This window comes from Syngnathus leptorhynchus, chromosome 5 (assembly GCF_054491065.1).
Source record: "Syngnathus leptorhynchus isolate UIUO chromosome 5, UIUO_Slep, whole genome shotgun sequence".
NCBI classification, from domain to species: Eukaryota; Metazoa; Chordata; class Actinopteri; order Syngnathiformes; family Syngnathidae; genus Syngnathus; species Syngnathus leptorhynchus.
In genome coordinates this window covers 16128054-16145114 of record NC_141199.1, presented here as the reverse complement: position 1 = coordinate 16145114, position 17061 = coordinate 16128054, and the positions used below count along the sequence as shown (strand labels likewise).

The following is a 17061-nucleotide window of genomic DNA, read 5'->3' as shown; positions in this document are numbered from 1 at the left end:
ATTTACGCTACGGTGTTTGCTTAAACTGTATTTAAAACATCTGCAGGAGCCATGTACCCGACTAGCATGCGCATAAACGAAGAGGGCCGCCTGGTGGTCAACTTCAAGACAGAGGCTCGCTTCAGGGGACAATTTGTTATGACTCACCCAGGTAAAACATCAAAAGTGGTCGACTTGTAAATGCAGTCTCCTATTGGATTACCCTACAATCCTCTCTTGGGTTATTTCTGGAGTTCCACATTTGTGGAGAGTAGGGGGGGTTTCCGGTGTGAAAGTACCAGGTGTCATCTGAGCAAATGTCAGTCAGCGTTATAGTCCAAAAGGCCAAGACAATATAAAAGGTCAGGTTATAAATATGAGCGCTTTAATGCTTTACATGACCGCTTTTTAGGGACCGGCGTGTCTTCCATGGTGATATGCGCCGACCACCCTGGCTTGACGTTCACCTTGGTTCTGGTCAGGACCGAGCCCACCCACAACCAGCCCATGCAACAGTGGAGTTTTGTCTCTGACTTTGCCGTAAGTTGAATAAACACTATAATTCTCCTGTCTAAAACACGAATGTTGAATACCAAATAATTTTGTATATCTTTCAGGTACGGGATTACTCTGGGACGTACACAGTGAAGCTGGTCCCCTGTATTGCATCTCCCAACGGAGAGTTCAGCAACCCTCCCGTGTGCCATCCGAGAGAGCCTCTGACTTTTGATATGGACATTCGCTTCCAGCAGGTAAATTTCCAAATTTTGCTAACCTAGTACAATAATTTCAAACGTCAAAATAAAAAATATATATAGCTTGGAAGCTAGTAAGGTACACTTGCTAAAAGTATCGTTCTAACAACGGGATTAGCAATCAACAGAAGATGGCGAAGACATGCTAATTGCTAAGGTTGCTATGTCACCGTGACCACCGGAATTAAATGCTTGGGTGACTTGTAAAAAAGTCTGATTGGAACTGCATTAAAGATGGGAATTTGATAATTAAAGTAGTTGACAGTTTGATAAGTGTCTGGATAGAAAATTCTACGCATAATAATGAAGCATTTAACACACGTACCTTTACGCAGGTCCGGAAACCGGAAATGAGTTACGCCCCGTTACATGTGCGCCCAACGGCGGGAAGAGTTTGTATAAAGTAGTACCGTGTAAATTGGATCATTATAATATCACGAGTGTTATTTGTTATCACAGTACAGTCGTGAATTTTGATTTTGACCTTCGAAATGTTCACATTGAATATTCTTAACATGACATTACAGTAGATCTCAATATGTGTTTAATTTAGCTTGGCTAAATCCTCAAATGACGTCATTGAAGTCAATTTATTTCGAGCCTTGCTTCCCCTTTATGCAAATTATAAATTTTGATTGTCCTCTTGAGGTGAGCGACCCAGTAGCGGCCGAGTTCAGCCTCAACACGCAGATGTTCCTCCTGTCCAAGAAGGAGCTGTGGTTGTCTGACGGTTCGATGGGCTTCGGGGAGGGCACCGATGTTGCCTTTTCAGAAGGTACAACACTCCCACCTAGTGGATTCCAACCAGCATTGCAACTGGTGAGGCCCACAATGAACATTTCTGGTCTTTGTAGGCTCGTCGATCTACGGCCGCGTGATGGTGGACCCGGTGCAGAACCTGGGTGACTCTTTCTCTTGCAGCATTGAGAAAGTGTTCTTATGCACCGGAGCTGACGGCTACGTTCCCAAATATAACCCCACCAATAAGGAATACGGTTGCCTGGCTGATTCCCCATCTCTGCTCTACAGATTCAAGATCCTGGTAAAGACCTGGATTCTTTAAATGTTCTCTTTCTTGATCAGGGTTAAACTGAAACGATTATGTTTCTTTTTCATCATGTCGTTTTTCAGGACAAGGCCCAGCCTGAGACTCAAGCGACAGCATTTGGTGATGTTGCTTTCGAGGCCACGTTGGCTGAAGACACGGCTGGAGCTCTGTTTTTAGTCAAACAACCAGGATCCGATGGCTTCACCCTATCCTCAAGTCCACTGTTCCAGGTTCGGATGGTTCTGATGTAGAAAATCGATATCCGAGCGAACGTTCAATTCAAGCGTGTTTGTGTGACATGCAGGTAGCTGCAGGCCGGGAGTGGTACATTCACACCATCTACACCGTGCGCTCCAGGGAGAACGCCAACCGTGGCAAACGTAGCGTGGACTCCTTCCACCACAGCATGTCTTCCGCCCCGGGCGCCGCCCTCAGACGTCAGCGCCGCGCCAGCCCGGGAGTCGCCCAGGACATCGGCGCCGACAACAACCGTGGCACCAACCTTCAACACATCGCCCTGGACCGAGCTGACCGCGTGGTGGTCAGCCAACGTCAACCCTGGTCCCCGAGCTTGGAGCGGGAGTATGCTTTCGAACGCCCCTCGGTGGGGAGCTCCAGCGGGGAGGCTCCGGACAGCTCTACCCTGCCCATGATCGTGGGCCTGGTGGGTCTGATCCTCCTGGCGTGCTTGATCGCCACCGTCGTGGTACTCCTTTTATGGCGCAAAAAGAAGGAAAAGAGCCAGTTCCCGCCCTACGCCAGTTCGTCATCCGCCGCCTACAACCGAGGGTCCACCAGGATGTGGGGCGGCTCGGATAGTTCTGAGGTCTAGTGGAAACCCCATCCAACGTTACCCCCCCCCCCCATTGACTATAGTAGTCTCCTCCACCAATGTGCCTTCATTTCCCAACTTCATTTCCTAACATCTGAAAACAGTAACAGAACCACTTTTCTGAGGCCCTGGTTTAGACCTCAAGGTTGAGTCGTGTTGACGCTGGTTTAATTAAAAGTTAAGTAAGCTAGCTTTCCAAAACGTCATTATTTGAAACTCATTTTAAAGCACACGTGCGGTTAAAACATTTGCTAGCAACCCAAGGTAAAATTACTTGAGATCCTCACCGACATACAAAGATCTTCAAGTCAGTGATGTATCACTTCTATTTACTTTTTTTTATCAGCCAGGGCTTTGTTACTATCTAGTGGCTTCATAGGGTAAGCACAAAAATACACAAATAGGCAAAATAGTAAACAGCAGACTGAATAAAGGATGGTCACTGTACATAATGTTGAGCATTTTTGGGTTACCATTTGCTGAGGTTGTTTGTAGACGTGGGTGAAGGCCAAATTACAGGGCATAAGGTTCCCCACCCTTGGATATACTGTACGAGGTCGTAGAATAATTTGTGACCGCGGTTGACCCTTTTTAGCCGATTAACTTAAAAAAAACAAAAAAAAAGTCCCCTCCCCTTTTATCTTGTTTGTAATTGCATGAAAGGCAGCAAAAAAAAAAAAAAAACCCCCCGCTAAGTGTACGTAAGCAGCTCAGGCAGCCATTATTTTAATGACATGACAAATTTCCTACATAACTGTTTTTTTTTATGTTTATTATTATGGCATTTGTGTTTCATTGACTTGGAATGAATGTGTTTGGAAAAGGAATTTTAATGTGATTGATGATTGTTTTGTCACCACACACACACACTCAGTCAACGTTTGTAGATATCATAGTTTCTTTTTGCAAAATGGAGAAATTCATATTTTTGAATAAAATTGTTGGGATTGTGGTTGAAGCCAGAAGCTAAATCATCTCAATGTGCCATATTGAATTTACATTGTTGTTTTCAATTCATCCGTTTTGGATTAATATGCATTGAGTTTTTGAAAAATTACTGCACCACTATTTCATTTTATTATAAAACTGGATATTTATTGAGACTACTTCACAGGGAGAAGGTACACTGGAATGTGGTACCACTGACAGGCATAAATACATTTTCCATAAAGGACTAGTAAAAAAATCAAAACCAGCACAGCTGCAGTGTTTCAGAAAATGATAACAAGGCAGAAAAATCTCACTAGGAACAAATGATACAAAGTCTATAAGGATGTTTGACACCGTTAGCGAACGCACGGAAAAACGATTGCGGTTGTGGCTCGGCTAACGATGACGCGGCTGTACATACAAACGGGGCGTTGTTTACAACTTGAGCTTTTTCCGACGCCCGCGACTGTCCGAGGTTCCTTCCGGCTTCCGTTTCTGGGCCTAAACGGAAGAATAAGCATAAGTGATGAAGGACTTCCTACTTCTTATGAGAAAGAAACATCTCAGTTGCCAACGCTTCCACTTACCGATCCAGTCTTCGGCCCCCTCTTCTTCTTCTCCGCCTTCTCCCGCTCCTCCAGCTCCATGTTCTCCCTCTCGATGAGCGTGATGAGTGTGTTGCATCGCCTTTGCAGCTCCTGCGAGCGCGCGCGAGTCAGCAACGTCGGCGAAGAAGCGGACGGCGGGAAATGTCCACTCACCATGGCTGTCCTGGACTTGAGGAACCAGTCGAAGCGGAACTGGGGCGAGTTGCGGATGCACTGGCGCAGCTCGTCGTACACGCTCTCCTTGTCGAAGCCCAGCTTGTGCAGCATGCAGATGAGGAAGCGGTCCTCCTCCTCCGTGTAGTTCTTGCCCTTGTTGGTGCCGTAGGAGATGCGCAGCTGGTGGAAGGGGGCCTTGTAGCGGCCGATCTGGTTCGAAGAAACATTTGGAGATTGCCACGCTTGAAAGCAGTTTTGCATTGTGAAATTAATTCAAAGCCCGCTTGACGACAAACCTTGGAGTCCAGTGCCTTCTTGATGCTGATCCTCCTCTGGATCCTGGCCTCGCCTCGCTCGATCTGAGCCATGATCTTCTCGATGTCCTGGAGCTCGTTGCAGCGCTCCCAGAACACAGCTGGGGGAGGACAGCGCATGAGGACGTCACGTACGTAGGAATAAGGGGCGACCAATTTGAGTCCGAGCGCACATTACCGGAATATTCCATGACTTCCTCCGGAGTTTTCCCCTCCACCTCTCTGGCGATGTTCTCGATGTCGTCGCGTCCCCACTTCTCATTGGCTTTGATGAATTGGTTGAAGTCGCGTTTGTTCCAAATGGTGAATCCCTACAAAAGAATAATCATTAAAAAAAGAAGATAGTTTGATGTTTGTGGCCAATATTGAAAAATCCCAGAGTCCTAATCCTTTCACCTGCTGCAGAAGATTCTCCTTCTCCTCCAGCTCCTCCTCCGTCAAGGCTTCAGCCTCGTCGATCTTGGCCTGCTCCTCCTTCTGGACTTGAGCTGAGTTGGGCATTTCCGGGTTGCGCGGAACCTACGAGGACAAGTTCATGTGATCAAAAGAACTTTGGTCAAATCGCAGAAGGTGTGAGGAGCAAGTGAGAAGATGTACCTTGTAGCCAATTGTCTTTCGGTAAAAGAGGATTTCCTTTTCAAGGAGCTCAAAGAGACGTGGGGGGAAGAATTGGAAGTCTTGGACGTTGGGCTGCTTAGGCGGACGGGGAGCCTGGAAGCCGAACAGAGTGAAAACAGTTTAGGACAGGACATCATTTTGGTAGCTAATACATCATCGGGTCAAGGGGAGAAGAAAATTACCCACCTTGGGGGCTTTGGGCTCGCTGACTCGAAGAGCTTCCCTGAAATAGGCGTCCACGGCGTAATTGGCCTTCCTCTCTCTCTTGGGCGGCTCAATCCAGTTGGTGATGACCTGACGAGGAAGAGCAGGAGGAGGTGGAGACGAACATCAAGGCTTGATGTTGTTCCCACGGTGGTTCTTTTATACCTTTTTCTTCTCTCTGTAGTCTTCTCCCTCAAACGTGTAGACACTGGTGTTCTCCGTGTCCATGGTGAAGTTCCTCAACGAGCTCTCGCCCAAGGAGGAGAGCTTCTCCTTCATCTCCATCGTCTGGTGGCCGGGTGATCAAACGTCAGGCAAAAAAGTCCGCTGCTCAGCCGGGCGGCCGTGCTTGAAGCCACGACTCACCTTCCTCTCGCCCCTCTCTAGGATGGCGTTGATGTCGTCGTCTGTGATCTCGCTCTCCTTGGAGGCGAAGACGTGCGTGGCGCCGTGCCGAATGATGGACAGCATCTCATCTTTGCCCAGCTTGTTGGCGCTCGGATCCACAAGTCGCCCTGGTGAGATGAAGAAACAGCCGTGATCGCTGGATGGATCCAGGCTGATGTTTTTAGCCAAAAGGACACTAACCGGCGATTCATGTACCACCAAAGAGAGCTATCATACTTTGAGAATCACAAAGCACAATTTTACTTGCATTAAAGTGTATGAGATTTTTTTTTTTTTTTCCGATTTTTTTGCCACGCCACAAACTAGCCTGCTAACTTGAAAAACGGAACAAAAATGTGTCGTACCTTGCTGGATGACGATGGAGTCCAGGCGCAGTTTCATCTCCGCCCTCTCCACAATTCGCTCCTCCACCGTGTTTTCCGTGATGAAGCGGAAGACGCGCACTTGTTTCAGCTGCCCGATCCTGTGAGCTCGGTCCATGGCCTGGAGGTCCACTTGAGGGTTCCAGTCAGAGTCATAGAGGATGACCACGTCGGCGGTCGCTAGGTTGATACCGAGGCCGCCGGCTCTGGTGCTCAGCATGAAGATGAACTTGCTGCTGTTGGGCTCGTTGTAGGCATTGATGGAGATCTGAAAAGTGCATCCCACGTTTTACTTTTAACGTCACGACGTCTTATACGTGCAAGCAACGCAGTCCGCTAGCACCGCACCTGTCTCTCTTCGTGCGGCGTCTGACCGTCCAGGCGACAATAGCCGTAGTTCCTCCACATGCAGTAGTCCTCCAAGATGTCCAGCACCCTGGTCATCTGGCTGAAGATGAGCACGCGTGAGCCTGGGGAGAAAAAACAAAAAGCCCACGCCCACCATCTTGTGAGTGTTGTGTCCTGCTGTACCAAACTGCATCTCCAACTTACCCTGCTCTTTCATCTTGGGCAGCAGCTTGTCCAGGACCGCCATCTTGCCGCTGTTGACCACCAGGTGGAGGTCGGTGGTGTACGGGGGGCCGGGCTCGGCGCCGTCGAACAAGTACGGGTGATTGCAGCACTTGCGCAGCTGCATGAGCACGTTGAGCAGACGCATCTTGTCCATCTTGCCGGCAGAGTTCAGGATGTCGATGTCCTTCATCAAAATTTTGGTGTACCTTATGGAGAGATAGATCAATGATTTTTTTTTCCCCCCCTAAATCTATTCTTAGCAACCAACTAAAATCTATCTAAGGCGTTCTTACCATTCTCGCTGCATTTTACTGAGTCCCACATACATCTTGATCTCCTTCTTTGGGAGTAGCGTTTTCTCCACATCAGCTTTTATGCGACGGAGAAGAAATGGGCGGAGCACCTACTCGTAACAAAACGACAAAAATGTTGAGAATATGCTTGCAAATAAGCAATGAAAAAAAATATATATATATATATATTCCCGACATACCGTGTGCAGACGCTCCACCAGTTTCTGATCGCCCAAGCAATTGTTCGTGTCAAACCAAGAGTCAAAGTCCTTCAGGGGCCAAATGGAAAAAATTAGGGACTGTTTTCATTACGATTCAAAGATTTGGGAATATGTCGCACACCTCTGACGAATTGAAGACGTCGGGTAGCAGGAAGTTGAGCAGGGCCCAAAGCTCGTGGAGGTTGTTCTGGAGCGGCGTACCGGTCAGCAGCAGGCGATTGGTGGTCTTGAATTCACGCACGATCTCAGACAACTGCAAGGAAATGTGTGTTATTATTCAAGGAGCCTCACAGGTAAAGGACGACGGCGGACATACCTTGGATTTCTCGTTCTTGATCCTGTGGGCTTCGTCGATGACCAGGTAGCGCCAGTTGAATTTCTTGAAGACGGCCTTTTCTATGATGAGCATCTCATACGAAGTCACACACACGTCCCATTCACCGGGTAGCAACACGTCTCGGATGAGAGCAGTCTGAGAAATGGAGGGTGGAGATTCAGACTTTATTTTCCGAGGACAAAAAAATGTCGTTTTACAAGCAAAACAATATTTTTTGGTGTCATTTTAATAAAAAGAAAAAATTTAATTTGACAAAAAAAGTAAACTCTCGTTACTAGATTTTTCTCTTCACCCTTTCCAAACACAATTGTTAAAATGGCAAACATGGCTGACCCTCTCATCTCTGTCTCCGATGAGGCAGACTGCTCGCAGAGACGGCACCCAGCGCTTGAACTCGTTCATCCAGTTGTACAATGTGGACTTGGGCACCAGCACCATATGCGGCCCAGGAATGTTCCTGTAGTGCTTCATGTAGCCCAGCAGGGAAATGGTTTGGAGGGTCTTTCCCAAACCCTGACGGCACACCAATCGGTAGAAATGAAGTCATGTCTCAAAATGAAGTGATACATTTGCCGTTTGCGAGAAAGACGCTCACCATTTCATCGGCGAGGATGCCGTTGATTCCGTTCTCGTACAGAGAGATGAGCCAGTTCAGACCGCGCACCTGATAGTCTCGCATCTTTCCCGTTTTGACGTCTGCACGGGAAGGTAAACGTTTGATGGACATACCGACGCAACTTTCTTCCTTTCTGTTTCTAAAGAGGCGAGCACTTACAAGATGGCGAGTCGTCAAAGCGGGTGCAGACGTTCGTGGTCTTGGTGCTCTCGCTCAACAGCTCCTCGTCTTCCTCTTGCTCGGTGCGCCGATGACGATTGCTGAGAGAAAAGCGTGGGGAAGCAGAAATTGGGCTTGGTGCGATGTGGAATGCACGCAAAGCTAAAATGTTACTTAACTGGTTAATGATGGATTTTCGATGGCCACAGTTTGAGTAACTTCCATTATTGTTTTTTACTTGGACATATTTTTTTTTAATTTTGATATTTTTTGGTACTCACTCTCCAGCAGACAACAAGTTCTGCTTCTCGTCCTTTTTGATGCGAGGACGCCCCGGCTTCATCTTGAGCGGAGACGTGGGAGTCTTCTGTGCGGCCGGCTGAATGAAGTGAGCAAAAAGCTCGGTTTGCTTCAGCAGGTAGTCGAATCTGTTGGTACGATCCGTTTTCTATGGGCGCAAAAAAAGATATTTGGATTATTCCTTGGACAAAAACAAAAGTATTTTAATTTTTGAGTAGAAAAACATGTCCTTACGACTTTTTCTTCATAACCCGGAGCAGATTCTTTGGTTTTGGTAGAGGACACATCTTGTCCATCGGGTCCTGCATCTGAGGACGACTCCTTGCCGGCATCCGAGTCAGACTTTTCCTATTTAAAAAAAAAAAGAAAGATTGTTTAATCACTTTGTTCATCTATTTGCAACTCCCTGAACCAGCTTACAATGACGACATTAATCTTTCTTTCTTTTCTTAGAGCATTCCAACATTTAATTTTGTTAATTTAAAAAATATAATCACAAAAACAAAAAGCCCGAGGCAATACAGTAACGGCATCACTTCGGGCTGTCATTGGAAAGAAACAAAGGCTAGCTTCGGTGAGGTGCTAGGCCCAAACGCGCAATTATGAAGAGTGTTTGATTCCTCAAAGAAGAAAAAAAAGCACGTCTGATTTGGCCATGCCTGTCGCAACGTCCTACATTTACGGAACGGAACAACAATGGCTTCGGCGGCGCTAGCAACAATTAGCTAGCCGCAAGCTAACTGACGCTAACGGTTAATCAAGTAGAAGTCGGTCGTGGGAAGCGTTCAGGTCAATTGATAATTATTACAATCATGTATATCGATACACTGGAAGACACAACCATGATTAAAAATCAAAACAATGTCTCATTCCGAACCGTTTTACCTCGGCTCCCCCGGCTTCTTCAACTTCGGTCTGCTCTTCCCGCTCCGGCTCCACGCAGCTTAAAATGTCCGACATGTTTTACGGCTATTCCCTCTTGGGCTGGTCCTTAAGTGTGTCCCGTGTAAGATGGATCTATTGTGGATTTTAGGAACAACTTTCTCGCCGTGGTCTGGTACTGTTTGGTTGGGTCTGTGGAATGAAAGACACACCGGGTCAGCGCGAGTGGTTGCTTTGCTCCTCCCGAACACCCGCGTCCTCGGCGTGAGTTTGCCGCGCAATCGCGAGACTTGGTCCATGTAGCCTTCATTAAAGTTGGAAATACCGGAAAGCGACCTTCCCACTCTGAGGATGAATGTGAATGCATCACGAAAATTGAAAGTACAATTTAATTCTTTTTTTTTTTGTTACTGTAATTAAAAAAACATATAAAACTATATTGCATATATTTACTATGCTTTCCCGGAGTATTTAAAATAATACATCATTTATGATCATAGCTGTGAAAGAATCGGTAAAACTGAAACTAAAATGTAGACGTCATGAATCATAAACGGACAAAAAAACTCATTTTTAGTCAAATTTAAAAACACAAAAACTACATGGGATATTGTTTTGTAGGGTAATTCAAGTTTAAACTTGAATTTCCAGGTAATAATAATCACAGGCAATGCAAAGACCACCAAAACGGACGTTTGCTTTGGGGGTCCTTACTGCTTGTCAGGCGTGAGAGAAATGACGTAGCCGTTGTTGATCAGCTGATTCCGGTTGAGTGATTTGACCAAAAAATACAAGAGAATTTACCTGCGAAACGAGATTTAACACCAAAACGGAGCGTATCTTCTTCAAGTCGGACACTATTGACATGCTCCATTTGGGTATGGACGTGTTTATTCAGAGCCTGTGCTCCCCTTCTTTCCCATTCAGGGCGTATTAGCTTTTATGCTAAGTCAGTGGCTGCCGAGAAACATCACACAGCTGACGTCAAGCCCTTCAAGTTGCTTTGTTCGACGCGGCGCTCGTAAACAAATATATATGTATATATTTAAAACACTTACTAGCGGCGCGGTTAAATGTGGTTCCGGTGGTGATCAGATGTGGAGTGTAGATGTACTTGTGTTTTAAGCGGTGGCTTTGCTATTATGATTATACGGCTACTGTCAAAGCGCTCGTGACCGATGGGCTACCGTAGTGAAGAAAAAGGTGGAGAACAAGTGTGATAAGTTGACTTTTAGTAACTATAGATGATATTTGTGACTGTTGTTTTGTTATTCATGTATATTGACTTCGATTGTTATGCCAAGTTGACTTGTCAACGCCATTAACATCGCACAAGAAGTAATAAAAAAGCTGTACAGTAATTCTCAAATCAAGTGCCACCTTAAAAATATCACTACATAAAAAACATCATTATAAAAGAATGGACTTAAATACATGTTTAAAAGCAAGCAGTAGTTAAAGTTAAAATGTGAATGTTCTGCACTATTAGTTAAATACAAATGAAGTCCATTTGGAAATAAAACAAAAAAGGATTAAAAAAAAAAAAAAAGTTGAAGCAGGCTGTACACATATCCAAAAGCAATATTATATGTCATGTTTTAAATGTGAACATTTATTTGGATTTAAATCAGTAATTCTTTGCGTTCATCTGGTGGTAAACTGCATTTGCACTGTAACATTACGAAATCTGTCAACTTTCCTGTTTGTTTTATCTGTGAGCCAGTCATTGTTTGTTTGAGTTTGTTGAGTTATGTCAAGCTGCAGTTGTCAGATTCCACATGACTAATGAAGCGTCCTGCTCGCTTTGTCTCTCACAGGCCGCCATCATGGACAAAATTTTGGAGGGCCTGATCAGCTCTGCTCACACGCTTCCGGTGAAGAAGGCTATTGTGAAAAAGGTGGTGGAGGCGGCAGAGAAGGACGTGACGGCGGAGGAGTGCCGGGCTCTGTTTGCCGTCACCACCCGCCTCATCCTGCTGGGGGAGGACCACTTCCAGAAGCAAGTGAGCAGTGGTTTGTCATATAGTGATCAACTAGATTTTTTTTCTTTTGATATCTGAGGTTGATTTTATTCGTAGCCGTCTTACATCAGAGAGCTTCATTTGGTCTGTCCAGCCATATTCTTGTCTTGCAGAAAAAAATGTGCTCTGTCGCCATCTTGTATTTAAAAGCAATTTTAAACTTTTTTTTATTTGTTACTCAGACCCCTCGTGACCTATCCTCTCTCCTCAGGTGGGCTTCCAGGTCCTGGAGGCGTACGCACGCTACCACCGCTCGGTGTTTGAGGCGTTCTTCACCAAGGACTTTGTGTTGGGCCTGCTGCAGCAGGGCTACGAGCAGCTGGATCACAAAGACCCCGCCGTGGTGGACTACATCCACTGTGGCTTGCGGCTGCTCATCAGTTGCCCCGCCGTGCTGGAGCTCTTCGCTGTGGTCCAGGTGGAGGTGCTGAGGATGGTGTGCGAGCGGCCCGGGCCGGCCGCGTGCGCCCGTCTCGCCTCCCTGCTATCGGACTTTGTGCAGTGCGTGCCCAGGGACAAGGGCGGCGTCCTGTTCTGCCAGCAGCTGGTGAGGACCATCGGCTATTTCCACTGCCTGGCCAACCAGGAGCAGGAACTAGGCGAGTACGTGGCCCAAGTCACCAAGGTCAGCACATTGCTGCAGAACATCTGGAAGGCCGAGCCGGCCACGCTGCTGCCTTCCCTCCAGGAGGTCTTTGCCATCATCTCTTCTACAGGTGAGATGATTGATTCAGTACTGCCCCCTAGCTTTCTGGAAGGACTTTTTGTAACTTTCCGATTTATGTTCACTATAAAAACTTACTGTCCTCCCCGCCATCTTTCTTCAGACCCAGCGTTCGAACCGTCCATCGCCTTGGCCAGTCTGGTTCAGTACATCCCGGTCCAGATGATCACAGTGCTTATTAAGAGTCTCACCACGGACCAGAATGTCAAAGACGCAAACATGACCAAAGCACTGTGCAGGTATGTGGAAGTATGATATGCTTCAACGTGATGCTTTTGGATGATGGCCACATATACTTGTTGTGTTTTGTTAGGATGATTGACTGGCTCTCTTGGCCTCTGGCCCAGCACGTGGACACCTGGGTCATCGCTCTGCTCAAAGGCCTGGCCGCCGTTCAGAAGTTCACCATCCTCATAGATGTCACTCTGCTCAAAATTGAACTGGTAGGTCTTGAGATGTATTCGTGTTATGTTTTAGTGGAATTGAACGAAGACCATCCCCTTGCAGCCGAAGACATTTTAAATGATTTTCAACTTCTCGCACAGGTGTTCAATCGTCTGTGGTACCCCATCGTGCGACCGGGGGCCCTCGCCGTTCTCTCCCACATGCTCCTCAGTTTCCAGCACTCTCCCGAGGCCTTCCATCTGGTAAGGCATCTCGTCTGCCAAAAAAAAAAAAAAAAAAAAAGACGTGAAAAGGACATTTTTCTATTGTCTCATCTGTTGCAGGTTATTCCACACGTGGTGCATCTGGTGCAGTCACTGCAGGCCGACGGGCTCCCCACCAGTAAAGCCTTCCTGCTGCAGTTCAGCGAGCTCGTGCACTGCATGATGTATCAGTATTCTGGATTCCCTGATCTCTACGACCACATTCTGGAAGCCATCAAGGTAAGCGAGCGTTGTTGCTTTTTTTTAACTTTATTTCAATGTTTAGTACATAATTAAGAAAATATATTCAAACGTTCAAGCCAACACTATACCCGGCGAAAAGTGACCCAGGAACATGTTTGAACATGAGAAGAATTTTCAGGTTAAATATGCATCTCATGCCGCCAGGATCTGCCAAAACCAAGCGAGGAGAAGATCAAGCTGGTGCTGAATCAAAGTGCCTGGACGTCCCAGTCCAACTCTTTTGCCTCGGGACCGCTGAGGCAGGTCGGGAAGTCGGAGACCGGCAAGACGGGCTTGGTCAACCTGGGGAACACCTGCTTCATGAACAGCATCCTGCAGACGCTCTTCATGGCCACAGAGTAAGTCACCAATTCATAATTCAAAAAGCATTTTTTCTTTGATGTAAAATAAACTTTGTTTTGCCTCAGTTTCAGGCGACACGTGTTGTCGCTGCGCCTGAACGGTTCCAGCACGCTGATGAAGAAGCTGCAGATGCTCTTTGCTTTCCTTGCGCACACTCAGGTTTGTGTTAGTGGAAGACTAGAAAGATCGTGGCAGCTGGAAAGTGTGACGTAATGTCTTTGTTTCCCCCCTAGAGGGCGGCCTACGCTCCGAGGAACTTCTTGGAGGTGTCCCGCCCGCCGTGGTTTAATGCGGGCTCTCAGCAGGACTGCTCAGAGTACCTCCGCTTTCTCCTCGACAGGTACGGCACGTGAATTTGAATTGAATAGCTTCTCCCAGGTTTCTTGACATTGTCTCCCGATGATACCAAGGTTACACGAAGAGGAGAAAACCATTCAGGTGTTGGAATCAAACAACCCAAGTCTTCCCACCGACGCCATCGATGCATGCGGCAAAGACGTCAGCGCTCCGACGTCCCCCGAAGAAGGCGAAGCTTCCGCTCCAAAAGTGGACGACAACGACAAACGGACCCTGATTGAGAGGACTTTTGGTGGAAAACTCGTGACGGGTATCCGATGCACCCACTGCGACTGCGTCTCCGAGAAGGAGGAGCCCTTCACGGACCTTTCGCTGGCCTTCTGCCCCTCGCGGGGTGCCACCAAATCCAACGAGTCCAAAGCAAGTTTGCCTTTTTAATATAAGTTATTCACACTCAAATCAGCAAGTTTGCCAAATTTCTAGTAATTTAGCCTCTTTCACACAAAGATCCAGACAAATGACAAACCTATTAATTAAGTTTGTTTTGCACCCAGTTTGCCACTTTCACAGAGGCCTACGAGCCTAATGACAGTCATTTAGCAATTTAGCCTCCTTCACATGGAGCTCAGCCCAAATTCCATAAACCTAGCCTGTTTCCGACAAAGATTCAGCTAAATAATAGCCAATTTGCGATTTAACGTTTTTCAACATAAAGATCGGGTTGTATGAACACATGTAAGCTCTTAAACCGCTTTTCCACACGTAAGCAATTTTGTCTTGTCTCCCCAAGTCGGACGAGTCCAAAGTGGTTTGCCTTGGTTCCGTCAACGGTGGCAGCGAGACCCCTATGCCGGGGACCAAAGACCAATCCGGACAAGTCCACGGCCTGCCAGAGAACAACGATCCTCCCCTCACCGTGCCCGACCTGGTGGACTACTTCCTAGCTCCGGAGATTCTGGATAAGGACAACGCCTACTTTTGTGGCAAATGTGGCAGCCTGCGAAGGGCCGAGCGGACCCTCAAAGTGATGTCAGCCCCCGAGTACCTGATCCTCACGCTGTTACGCTTCGCTTACGACGCCAAGTGCCACGTACGCCGCAAGATCCTGGACAACGTCACCATCCCGTCGCGCCTGCGCCTTCCCGTGCACCGTCCCTCGCCGACTTTGCCGACCCCGCCCCTGCAGCCCGCCTCTTCCCCGCCCCTGGTGGACCCCCCCGAGAGCAGCGAGAACCTAGCCAAGAAACTCAAACCCTCCCGGCGAGATGAGGAAGTCCAGTCGGTGCTTTACGTCCTCAGCTCCGTCGTGATGCATTCGGGCGTGTCGTCCGAAAGTGGACACTACTACTCCTACGGCTGCGACAGCACAGCGGAAGGGGACGCCGTCTGTCAGGAGGACTTGAGTCAAGGGGAGCAAGTCCGGGAGGGTCCGAGCGCTCAAGGCGGCGGCGGCGGCTCTGTGCCCACCAGCGACTGGCTGCTGTTCAATGACAGCAGGGTGACGTTTGCCTCCTTCCAGTCGGTGCAAAACATCACCAGTCGCTTCCCCAAGGACACAGCCTATGTGCTCATGTACAGGAAACAGGAAGTGTCCCGGCAGGCCTCCATTAAAGGCCCGACGGCCAGCGGAATAAGGCAGAGCGCCGAGCCACCGTTGCAGAAAGAACTGCTGGATGCCATTATCAAGGACAATAAGTTGTATCTACAGGTAAAACCCAAAGCAATTCACACAGAAATACAGCCAAATTACAGCAAAGTAGTATATTCTTGATCCTGGATGTAAAATGAGACTCAACTCTCAACTTATAGAGCACTTTAAAACAACCGTTGTTGTATATAAAGTGCTGAGTCGGGAGAAAAAAAATCAGCCATACAATAATAACAGACAGTTAAAACAACGGCATCCACAGCTGCAGCGATATCCTGATTTTGCTGGGTTTTGTGTGAAAGACACCGATGAACTGTTTATCGAGTTAAAGCTTATGTTTCTTCTCCGTGTTGTGAAATGATGTCATCTTCTCAAATTTACACCAAACGAGAGCGACCATTGAGCCGCTCAAGGAGAACATGGAACGCCGAGCTTTGCACTTATTCACATTTCACACACGTACTGTGGCGTTGGCGATATACAACAAAAGTCCTCAACAAATCATCAAGATCAATGCCGGGTAAAAAGATTTGTTTCGCCTTCGCCTTGAGTCCAAATCCCGCAAGAAGCCAGGCAGCAATTTCACGAGCCACTGAACCGTCCCTAAGCAAACGGCCACTAGAGGGAGCTGTCGGTACGCCTCAACTCTCTTTCACATGTTTATTTCTCTCCACAGGAACAAGAGCTGAACGCTCGGACTCAGGCTCTGCAGGCGCCGTCTTCTTCCTGCTCCTTCAGGCCCAACGGCTCAGATGACAACAACCCGCCGGGGAGTTGCGGCCCGTCTGGAGGGGGAGGGGGAGGAGGAGGATTTAACACCATTAGTAGACTGGTCTTCTAAAGCTAAATAAAAAGCACACAATGCTAACGAGCAGGGGTGGGGTGGGGACCTTTTTACTATCCTCAGAGGGACAAAAAAAAGGTATCGAAGCTGTAACAGGTGGAACGGTGCAAGTGGATCATGTAAAAAAAAAACAAAGATGGATACATTTAGCTGTATAACAATGTTAAGAGGTGTAGACAGCTTTACAGATGCCAGCTCTGCAGGTCCGTTGAACAGTGGTACCTTGAGATTCAAGTGACCCAACTTTTCATTTTTCCAGAAATACGAGTTGTCACAACTTGAAAATTAAGCATCGAGTGGTGGCGGTTAAATGAATTCAACTCACTCGAAAAGCAGCCGGAGTGCTTCAAACTGCGTGATGCCACTCCTAGTAGACATTTACAAACTAAACATAAAACACGCGAGTTTTTAAAACAACTAAATAATGTGACCGAAAGAATGGCTCGTTAGCTTTGTAGAAGAAGCCGTCTATTCAATGTTTGCGTGACTACATTACATACAGTACTGCCTCCTGGTGGCCAAGGTGGGGACAGCACAAGGAGCAGTGTACTGAATTGGATTGAAGCACAAACTAATAAATTAACTATTCTTAACTCAATACTTAACTATTTAGATGTCATTGTGTTTTTGTTTCATGAAATGTTATTGAATGCTAGCACTTATTGATTTTTTTTTTGGG

The 17061-nt window shown here is 47.1% G+C and overlaps 4 protein-coding genes across 8 annotated transcripts in view; 2 read left to right on the top strand and 2 right to left on the bottom strand.

Moving 5' to 3' along the window:
* hhip (hedgehog interacting protein) overlaps nucleotides 1-1090 on the bottom strand; it is a 66596-nt gene extending 65506 nt beyond the window's left edge. Inside the window, exon 1 of the mRNA XM_085912979.1 lies at nucleotides 1060-1090. The gene's annotated coding sequence lies outside the window, so the exon portion shown is untranslated. The remainder of the gene's footprint in view (nucleotides 1-1059) is intronic.
* frem3 (Fras1 related extracellular matrix 3) overlaps nucleotides 1-3978 on the top strand; it is an 18988-nt gene extending 15010 nt beyond the window's left edge. Inside the window, exons 18-24 of the mRNA XM_085912971.1 lie at nucleotides 47-151; nucleotides 392-519; nucleotides 597-731; nucleotides 1383-1509; nucleotides 1589-1776; nucleotides 1866-2012; nucleotides 2087-3978. Coding sequence (XP_085769097.1) covers nucleotides 47-151; nucleotides 392-519; nucleotides 597-731; nucleotides 1383-1509; nucleotides 1589-1776; nucleotides 1866-2012; nucleotides 2087-2614 — 1358 coding nt within the window. The 3' untranslated portion in view covers nucleotides 2615-3978. The remainder of the gene's footprint in view (nucleotides 1-46; nucleotides 152-391; nucleotides 520-596; nucleotides 732-1382; nucleotides 1510-1588; nucleotides 1777-1865; nucleotides 2013-2086) is intronic.
* On the bottom strand, nucleotides 3683-10760 carry smarca5 (SNF2 related chromatin remodeling ATPase 5). Of its 3 annotated transcripts, none has more exons than XM_085912973.1 (24): nucleotides 10654-10760; nucleotides 9599-9787; nucleotides 8948-9061; nucleotides 8695-8861; nucleotides 8414-8514; nucleotides 8234-8334; nucleotides 7972-8151; nucleotides 7618-7773; nucleotides 7423-7554; nucleotides 7281-7349; nucleotides 7081-7190; nucleotides 6767-6993; nucleotides 6563-6684; nucleotides 6197-6482; nucleotides 5811-5959; nucleotides 5610-5732; nucleotides 5427-5534; nucleotides 5220-5333; nucleotides 5019-5141; nucleotides 4801-4933; nucleotides 4605-4723; nucleotides 4306-4518; nucleotides 4132-4242; nucleotides 3683-4045 (listed from the first exon to the last, which is right to left on the bottom strand). In XM_085912973.1, the coding sequence occupies exons 2-24, from the start codon at nucleotides 9671-9673 to the stop codon at nucleotides 3980-3982; spliced, it is 3099 nt and encodes a 1032-aa protein (XP_085769099.1). In that variant the 5' UTR covers nucleotides 9674-9787; nucleotides 10654-10760; the 3' UTR covers nucleotides 3683-3979. The 3 variants fall into 3 exon arrangements, with proteins under 3 accessions (XP_085769099.1, XP_085769098.1, XP_085769100.1); XM_085912972.1 differs by lacking the exon at nucleotides 10654-10760 and adding an exon at nucleotides 10400-10565; XM_085912974.1 differs by lacking the exon at nucleotides 10654-10760 and adding an exon at nucleotides 10310-10327.
* On the top strand, nucleotides 10308-17061 carry usp38 (ubiquitin specific peptidase 38). 3 transcript variants are annotated; one of them, XM_085912975.1, is made up of 13 exons: nucleotides 10308-10473; nucleotides 11413-11598; nucleotides 11828-12332; nucleotides 12444-12579; nucleotides 12654-12783; nucleotides 12886-12987; nucleotides 13069-13227; nucleotides 13396-13589; nucleotides 13659-13752; nucleotides 13827-13933; nucleotides 14004-14310; nucleotides 14681-15598; nucleotides 16215-17061. In XM_085912975.1, exons 2-13 carry the CDS (start codon nucleotides 11422-11424, stop codon nucleotides 16377-16379), a joined length of 2994 nt encoding a protein of 997 aa, XP_085769101.1. In that variant the 5' UTR covers nucleotides 10308-10473; nucleotides 11413-11421; the 3' UTR covers nucleotides 16380-17061. The 3 variants fall into 3 exon arrangements, with proteins under 3 accessions (XP_085769101.1, XP_085769102.1, XP_085769103.1); XM_085912976.1 differs by lacking the exon at nucleotides 10308-10473 and adding an exon at nucleotides 10498-10798; XM_085912977.1 differs by lacking the exon at nucleotides 10308-10473 and having other exon boundaries at nucleotides 11469-11608.